Source organism: Alosa alosa, chromosome 4 (assembly GCF_017589495.1).
Source record: "Alosa alosa isolate M-15738 ecotype Scorff River chromosome 4, AALO_Geno_1.1, whole genome shotgun sequence".
NCBI lineage: Eukaryota > Metazoa > Chordata > Actinopteri > Clupeiformes > Clupeidae > Alosa > Alosa alosa.
Genome location: NC_063192.1, coordinates 36,617,234 through 36,626,792, shown reverse-complemented (window position 1 = coordinate 36,626,792; position 9,559 = coordinate 36,617,234). Strand labels below are relative to the sequence as shown.

At 43.6% G+C, this 9,559-nt stretch overlaps 1 protein-coding gene across 8 annotated transcripts in view; it reads left to right on the top strand.

The window, feature by feature from the left end:
• The first annotated feature begins 2,024 nt into the window (after positions 1 to 2,024).
• The window catches only part of lemd1 (LEM domain containing 1), a 32,323-nt gene continuing 24,788 nt past the window's right edge, over positions 2,025 to 9,559 (top strand). The window contains exons 1-5 of one of the 8 annotated variants that reach the window (XM_048242118.1): positions 2,025 to 2,132; positions 3,920 to 4,028; positions 5,853 to 5,993; positions 6,112 to 6,158; positions 6,574 to 6,633. In XM_048242118.1, coding sequence (XP_048098075.1) covers positions 3,947 to 4,028; positions 5,853 to 5,993; positions 6,112 to 6,158; positions 6,574 to 6,633 — 330 coding nt within the window. In that variant the 5' untranslated portion in view covers positions 2,025 to 2,132; positions 3,920 to 3,946. The other 7 variants (XM_048242119.1, XM_048242115.1, XM_048242116.1 and 4 more) reach the window with 7 other exon arrangements.

Genomic DNA, 9,559 nt, shown 5'->3' with positions numbered 1-9,559 from the left:
CAGAGCAGAGAGCGTCTTTACAGCCAGAGCAGAGCAGAGAGCGTCTGCAGCCAGCGAGAGCAGAGCAGAGTGAAGGCGATCTGCAGCCAGCAGAGCAGAGGCGCCTGCAGCCAGCGCAGAGCAGAGCGTCTGCAGCCAGCGCAGAGCAGAGCAGAGCAGAGAGCGTCTGCAGCCAGCGCAGAGCAGAGCAGAGCAGAGAGCGTCTGCAGCCAGCACAGAGCAGAGCAGAGCGTCTGCAGCCAGCGCAGAGCAGAGCAGAGCAGAGCGTCTGCAGCCAGCGCAGAGCAGAGCAGAGCAGCGCAGAGCAGAGAGCGTCTGCAGCCAGAGCAGAGCAGAGCAGAGCGTCTGCAGCCAGAGCAGAGCAGAGCAGAGCAGAGCAGAGCGTCTGCAGCCAGCGCAGAGCAGCGCAGAGCAGAGCAGAGAGTGTCTGCAGCCAGAGCAGAGCAGCGCAGAGCGTCTGCAGCCAGCGCAGAGCAGAGCAGAGAGCGTCTGCAGCCAGCGCAGAGCAGAGCAGAGCGTCTGCAGCCAGAGCAGAGCAGCGCAGAGCAGAGCAGAGCAGCGCAGAGCAGAGCAGAGCAGCGCAGAGCAGAGCATCTGCAGCCAGCGCAGAGCAGAGCAGAGCAGAGCAGCGCAGAGCAGAGAGCGTCTGCAGCCAGAGCAGAGCAGAGCAGAGCAGAGCAGCGCAGAGCAGAGCGTCTGCAGCCAGAGCAGAGCAGAGCAGCGCAGAGCAGAGCGTCTGCAGCCAGCGTGATTGCGCTGCTCCCGGGAACATCAAGGACAACCAGACAGCGCTACGCCACGTTTCTAGTCGGCCAATTCCTTCTGGACTGAAAAACCTTATTACTGCGACTGGATAATCATTGCACCAGAAGCTCAATCAAGGAGCAATACTGGTTTATCACAGGCCCTTATACATGATGATATACTGTATACTGGTCCTTATATACATGATGATATATGATGATGATGATGATATATGATATGAATAATAACTGATGTAGAAACATGGGACTTCAACTAAACATTTCAGACACCATGGAGGTTTAATCCATGTTTTAAAGAGAAAAATAAACAGCAGCCTAAAGGCTGTTTTTAGAGAGACAAACTATACAATTTATAAATCTGGACTGAAACCTTGCTGTTTTCATGTCTTTACTGTAAAAGACAGGCCCATCTACTGTATGTCTAACTGATATCACAGATCACTGTTATCTGGACTTCAGAGCTACTTATTCTCAAAAACTAACATTCTACCCACATCAGGGCGCAGGGCTAGAAAGTAACAAAGTACAGTTAATTGAGTACTGTCCTTAAGTACATTTTCAAGAATCTGCACTTCATGCGAGTATCTTTCTGTCTTTTGTGTAGTGGAAATATTGTAGGGATACTTTTAACTCCACTATGCTAAGAAGGTTCTTTTAACTCCACTATTCTAAGCTCCACTAAGAAGGTTCTTTTAACTCCACTATTCTAAGAAGGTTCCATTATTTGTTACTTTGAAACATAACTTTGAACTCAGTGATCCTTTTCAAAAATGTGATGGGCCATGCACACACACACACACACACACACACACACACACACACACACTGTTCTGTAGTGATGTAATCCAAGTGAAGATTGTGAATCTAAAATACTTTTTGTAAATTAGCAGAACATTAGCATCTGTCCAGGAATATCAATGTTGTTATATTTGGCTTTCACATTATTGAACTTTCGGTGCTGTTTGCTGTGACCCCACTTCTTAAAAGTGCACTATTGTCACATTTATTTTTGGATTTTGTCTCTGCAGGATCTTGCAAGGGTTTATTAAGATTGATTGAGATTTTTTAAAAATACAGTAGGCCTATATAAATCCCTGCATAAATTCCTACAAATTGTGATCCCACAAGGATCTTACAATTGGGTTCATCATGACGGGCCAAAAGTTATTGTAGTATTTCCCAACATCAGTGCATGTAACACTGCAGTGTTTTTGAGTATAATCAGAGACGGGCTCTGGTATAATTAGTGTCTACACGGACCTGGTTGGGTGTGGCACCTGGTGAATCAGCTCGTTACGTGTAGACACTAATTACATTCACACCTGGCTCCACAGGAGCAACTTTCGTGCAACTAGTCCATCTTATTTTGTGAGTATATGAAATGGGGTCCCAAAACTAACCCTGAAGCAGAATACCCTGAAAATGACGATTAAATCTAGAAAGGTCACGTATAAAATATTAACATGTAGGAAATATTTGCATATTGTTAAACTAGCTAAGTTTTTTTAGCTAACGTTACCTTGACCCTTATCCAGAGGGAGATGCCAGTAAATAACTTCTCACTTACAAAATGCCTTAAATACATTAATCTCACCTTAAACACGTTTTACAATTTTACAACTTAAATAAAACAGGAATCGTTCGATTATCTGCCCCAAGCCAGCAATGTAGCTAGCATTGGCATTATCCAACGTTAACATTAGTTAGTGAAATTGGTTGGTTAGCTTTTGTGTTCGGCACGCCATCAAGTGGAATGTCTGAACATTGTGGAGAGAAAAATACATATTAAAATATAGGTATATCTCGTTTTGCAGTGGTTAGTTTTTTTATATATATATATATATATATATATATATATATATATATATATATATTGTGCAAGGGCAATCTCCCTGTGCCTTCATAAAACAATCTATACCCAAACACAAACAGCCCTCATGCTGCTACAGCTGTCACGGCAGGCAGCTGCTTACTCCTAGCAGTAAGTTACCGTGAGTATTTTTAAATTTTGGGTGTCGGGCTGTGCTATGCCTCGTTGGTAGAGGCCAAGTTTGTCTCGTCATGCCGGTGTTTTTGGAGGATCCTTCTCAGTTCTCGAAAGAGAGGCTGAAGTCAGAATTAATTGCGCACAATATAGCTTTGCCTCCGGGTGAAAGTAAGAAACAGGAGTATTTGGAACTTTACCTGAAAAACGTCGACGCAAAAAACGCTGCAGATTTCTCCAGCGATGAGGAGGAAGACCAGCCTGCCCAGGTTGACGGCGTGAGTTTACGGTCACACGTCAGTCTATGTCTAAATGTCTGTAACCGATTAACAATTGGTAATTTGTAACCAGCAAATAACTTGAGCTTACAGTTCGACTTTACTGCCAAATTATTCGATCTGTCCTGGCAATTACGAGTTTACAAAGGCCCGAACCACATTTCATGTCTTTACAAAGCCAGATTTTATTTCCTTGTGCAACTTTAGTCCTTGGCATGGCTCCTCCAATTAACAAGTCATTGTGCATGCGCAAAGTACTACTTTTGTCATAAAAATAATGCCCTAACTTATCATAATATATGTAAAGCAATGTTATTGTTTTCTCCAAAGTGTAATTCCAGTCAAAACCTTTAATATGTCATATAAAAGCACCAGACAGCATGAATGACATTGTATACCCAGCAAAGGGATTTGTAGTTATTTTTTGCCCTGTTAAATCACACGTATTCAGCGTCTCCCCCAGTCTCGGGCTAAGTGTAGCGCTGCAGCTGTTGCAGACCAGCAGTGCAACCGATACTCTCGGCCCTTCTGTCAGGTCAGAGCGGCTCGTCTCGTGCAGGCGGCAGGCGCTGCTGAACTGGGCCACTGGATTGGTGCCTCCCAAATGTGGGTCACCCCATAACATACCGCGAGGTGTCAGATTTAAAGTGTCAGCTATGCATGGCATAGTTACCATACCTTTTAAACTAGGAATTTATTTCTAACAGTTTGCCCCTGTTAAGTAAACCATGGTTGGGGTTTACTTGTTTTAAAGCCATTTTGCTCCATTATGAGCTCTCGATGTCCTTGGCCAACAATCTGAATTGTCAAGACGTTCCTCTCGGGCTCACTGCCCCCAGTAAACGGCTGCTTGATTGACTGTGCGCGCTGCCTTTCCCTCGTCCTTCTCTCAGCAGGAGCAGAGGCCAGAGGAGCCAGACATGTGGGACCTGACTGGCCTAACGGATGAGGACCTCAAAGCACATCTGCTGCAGCATGGCTTCCAGGCCGGACCCATCACTGGTGAGCACCCTCGGCCAGCCAGAGCATGGACCACAGTGTCTCTCTCTCTCTCTCTCTCTCTCTCTCTTGCAGCCAGAGCATGGACCACAGTCTCTCTCTCTCTCTCTCTCTCTCTCTCTCTCTCTCTCTCTCTTGCAGCCAGAGCATGGACCTCTCTCTCTCTCTCCTCTCTCTCTGTCTCTCTCTCTCTTGCAGCCAGAGCATGGACCACAGTCTCTGTCTCTCTCTCTCTCTCTCTCTCTCTTGCAGCCAGAGCATGGACCTCTCTCTCTCTCTCTCTCTCTCTCTCTCTCTCCCTGGGCAGCCGTGGCCTACTGGTTAGCACTCTGGACTTGTAACCGGAGGGTTGCCGGTTCGAGCCCCGACCAGTGGGCCGCGGCTGAAGTGCCCTTGAGCAAAGCACCTAACCCCTCACTGCTCCCCGAGCGCCGCCGTTGTAGCAGGCAGCTCACTGCACCGGGATTAGTGTGTGCTTCACCTCACTGTGTGCTGTTTGTGTTTCATTAACGATCATTAAGTCAATGCAATCAAATTAAATGCAGAGACCAAATTTCCCTCACGGGATCAAAAAAAGTATATAGAGAGAGGAAGTGTATGTGTATATATATATATATATATATACACACACACACTTCCTCTCTCTGTCTCTTGCAGCCAGAGCAGTGGACCACAGTCTCTCTCTCTCTCTCTCTCTCTCTCTCTCTCTCTCTCTCTCTCTCTCTCTCAAATTCAAATTCAAATGTGCTTTATTGGCATGACTCAGAAAATAGTGTTGCCAAAGCAGTAACATGACAATACAAACAGATACAATATTTGTTTTTGGGGGTCAAAGGAAACTTATAATACTAAACTAAAAGAAAGAAAACTTATAAATCTAAAGGAAACTTATTTAAAAAAAAAAAAACTGTATCTAAAGTAATTTGCGATTTGTAACAGAAAGGAAACTTAGAAAACTTTAAAAACTTTAGAGTTATGTAAGATTAATCTCTCTCTCTCCCTCTCCCTCTCCCTCTCCCTCTCCCTCTCTCTCTCTCTCTCCCTCTCCCTCTCTCTCTTTTCTCACTTCCTCGCTTTCTCTCTCTCTCTCTCTTGCAGCCAGAGCAGTGGACCAGTGTCTCTCTCTCTCTCTCTCTCTCTCTCTCTCTCTCTTGCAGCCAGAGCAGTGGACCAGTCTCTCTCTCTCTCTCTCTCTCTCTCTCTTGCAGCCAGAGCAGTGGACCAGTGTCTCTCTCTCTCTCTCTCTCTCTCTCTCTCTCTCTCTCTCTCTCTCTCTCTCTCTCTCTCTCTCTCTCTCTTGCAGCCAGAGCAGTGGACCACAGCAACAGTGTCTCTCTTTCTCTTGCTTTCTCCCTTCCTCTTTCTCTCCCTCTCTCTCTTGCTCCCCCTCTTTCTTTCCCTCTCCTGCTCTCTCTCTCTCTCTCTCTCTTTAATTATATACAGTTCTGGAGAAAATTAAGAGACCACTGCCCATTTTTCTGATGTCTTCCTACGGTTGCTGAGTGACATTCGAATGAGTTGATGGTCATATTCAAATTTGCAGTGGTTTCTTAATTTTGAAAATGACCGTCAACTCATTCCAATGTCACTCAGCAACTGTAGGATGACATCAGAAAAATGTACAGTGGTCTCAATTTTTTCCAGAGCTGTATATATTGTACTGGTATGGATACTATTGAGGTCAGATGAATAATCACATAGATGGCATTTCAAATAAAGAAAGCAAATAGATGAATTGCCATCAGATCAGTTTTATAATCCAACTGCATATTTTGTATGTTTGTTTTTTCCAACTGAGTTGTTAGTTTTGCTGTTTTCTGTTGTCAGCTACGACGCGGTTGGTCTATGAGAAGAAGCTTAGGAGGCTAATGGAGCCAAACACTCCAGCCCAGCTCAACGGCTCCGCAGACCAAGCCCTATACTCCGACAGTGAGGAAGAGGAGCAGGGAGAGGAGGAGGAATTGCCTGGTATGATGGCACCTTTCTCTTGAGACCCTTTACATTGATTTGGCATTAATCATGTTTTTAATGTGTGATGGATATATATATATATATATATATCTGTATTGCATGCTGATTTGTACAGGCCCAGAGACTGTCGCATGTGTGGAGAAGGACGCTGTTGGCAGTAAGGTCAGTGGAAGAGTTGATCTATCACGCAAGTCTGCCATCTGTTGGTAGAAGTCTGCCAGTAGTTCCAAAAATGTAGAATGACATGATATTTGGTGGTCTTATATGCTTGGTAGCTCAGTGCTGTTTCCTTTGGTCAAAGATGGTGCTCTAGGAAACTGACATGTCCCTGTACGGCTCAGCTTTCAGTGAGCAGAGATTTCTGTGTTGCCCACAGCGCCATCTGGTGGTAGAAGGCAAACATAGTCTCCAGACACACTTCGATACACTCTGTTTGAAATGCATTTAAACACACTTACTGTACAAAGCCCCCCCACACACACACACACGCACACACACACACGACTGTGCTCCTCTGGAGCCTGGCAGATAATTGAATTGCATCTGTTATGCTGTTGATATTTCCCACATTGGACAGATGGAGACTGCCAGTGTGGAAGACTGGTACCCTCAGTGTTTTATACCATCCAACAGACGGGTAAATATGTCATTACCAGGGAGTTTTTTTATCAACGTATGTTCAAATGTGCGTCTACATGTTCTGTCTCACAAAACACGAGTGTGCCCAACTGGGAAGCAATGTTAAAAACACGAGTGTGCCCAACTGGGAAGTGGTGATTTGTTTTGATTGGTGATATTTAAGAAAAAGATTATTTTTCTTGCCAAAAATTCAGGAGAAAATGTTGAGTTTGAATTTGTCCCTAATGAATTTTCATAAGTTGTCCCTAATGAATATTCATATATGGTGGAAATGCTGGATGGTGTATCTCGGCTCTGAGATGTGCATGGGGGATTGCTGTTGCCCCCTGGGTGATGGCTGTTGCCCCCTGGGCTGGCTCAGTGCCACCACGTTGGGCTTCAGTCGTTAATATTCCATCCAGCTGGCTCTCTAAACGTGGGGGGTTTAGATAAGCCCTTGCTTACTCAAGCTGGCTCTCTGAACGTGGGGAGTTTAGATAAGCTCTTGCTTACTCAAGCTGGCTCTCTGAACGTGGGGAGTTTAGATAAGCTCTTGCTTACTCAAGCTGGCTCTCTGAACGTGGGGAGTTTAGATAAGCTCTTGCTTACTCAAGCTGGTTCTCTGAACGTGGGGAGTTTAGATAAGCTCTTGCTTACTCAAGCTGGCTCTCTGAACGTGGGGGCCAATTGCTCTGGCAGTTAGCATGGCGCTAGCTGCGCTGTGATTTAAAACCATACTCTTTAAAACCGAGGTTTTGGAGTTTAACACGCAGCTGAGCACTAAGTTGAGCGTGATTGCTGTAACGACTCACATAGGATTAGCTGATTCCAAGTTAAACTCGGGTTAAACCAGAACTACTCTGATTTTGAATTTTAACCCAGCAGATGCAGTCTTAACTTAATGGTGGACGCATTTCAGGATCTTGCGGGATCTGTTTTTATGATTGTTGCAGCTAAATAAAAGTTTTTTTATGTATAATTACCAGTAGTTCTTACCAGAGATCTCGCACACTGTCCATTCCGCATGCAATTATTCATTAGAACACTATAGAACACAACGTTTCGGTCTCAGACCTTCATAATTACCACCAAAAAACTTTGGAAATGTAAAGTCAATTTCAAAAGTGATAAAACGCAAATATATCGTGAACTAGTCTTGTGGAAATCTGGAATCTGATTCTTCCATCCCCTCATCCACTGTGTTAATAAAATTAAATCAGTCAATCAACGAGGAGCAAAAATTATATTGATCGCTGCACTTCACCCCGACTATATAGCTATGGCAAACGAGGAAGAGCAGAGAGTCATCTCCACGGCGTTGTACGTTCATGTATGCCTGGGGTGCTTGAAATAGTGGACTGCACCCACATTCCACTCATTTTCCATGGCACCATGCGTATTCCAGCCTTTACGAATCAACGTAAGGCTACATCCCCTGATATTTGGTCTGCCTAAACATAACAAATATACACTAAGGCAAAATGCATTTGTGCGGTGTACATAATTAATGTCACAACTGACTTTAACGCCACAACTGACTTTAACGCCTGTGAAACACTTTAATGTGTCAAATAGTGGAGCAGACGTTTTGCAATAATATTAGTATGTAATAACATTATTTTTATAATATTACCGTTTCTATTCAGCTTTATTACACGGCTCTTCATAATGCTGCAGAATGCTTTGGGCTTTGTGCTTCTATTTCACGTCTTTCATATCACTACGCAAGAACTGGAACTTCATTCTAGTGTTAATTTCGTCAGACAAGACGAGAGGAAATATGTTCGTCAACGACCTTTTTTTTTCATGACTAAGACGAGACGATGACGAGACGGCAGTAATGTCCTGAAACACTGACTAAGACTATCTTAAGATGCATTATTGTTGACGAAAAAAGACGAGACTAAAATGTTTTGCATGAAATAAAAACTAAGATAAAATCTCTCTTCATTTTCGTCTACAAAATGAGAAGACAGAATATCTAGCTGTTACGTTTTCAAAATATTCCGAATGAGTTCATACGCAACAGCTTTCCTGTAGGCTAGTCTACGTGCTGTTGCTGCAACCCTGTGGCTGCAACACGAAACTACATAGAACAAGAACACTGGAGATTTCTGCCAGAGTTAGCAAGATAACTACTTAAGCTTTATGCCACAATGCTACATACTCAGAAGTTGAAGCTTCTCTCATGCAAATTAACATCCCCCAGAATGTCCATACGAAAATGTTCATCATGTAATGTCAACTATTTAACTAGTTAGTTAGACTGATGATGCAAAGTTTTCTAGCAAGTAAGCTAATATGGAAAGTTCGCTAGCAAGTTAGCTATGGCTAAGATGGAGAGTCTGTTTGGGGAATGTGTTGTGTTTGGGCATATATCGCCATCTAGCGAGGCGAAGTAAAACATTAATACTTTGGCCTACGACAGTGTTTCTCAACAAACTTTTTCAGTTTCAGGACCACTTAACTAACCCTAGCTTAAAAAAAAAAAGATTAGACCTACTTCAACAGTAGTCTATAATTAGTCTACACAATAGGCTTACTCACTGAACCACCTTGCTTATTGTCTTTGCACTTTGCTTATTGTGTGGATTCATACTGTATGATTTAAACTGGCATATCTTACATAGACAGTGTTGCAGAACTGTTTTTACATACAAGTTGGTTCAATATTGCAAACAACTCATCTATATTATATTTTACCACGTCTGCTCGCGGGCCACTTGGGATAGCTTGCGGACCACCAGTGATCTCCGGACCACACTTTGAGAAACACTGGTCTACGAATATGACAGTGTTCAGTCAATCAGTGGTCCAGTCAAATCTTTTACTGTATATGGTCAAATCCCAGCCGAGCTATAACTGTAGCTCGACTTACCTGTGCATGTAAACATACTGACTGACAAAAAATCAGAATGAGTAATTATAACAGACGAGTAGCCCTG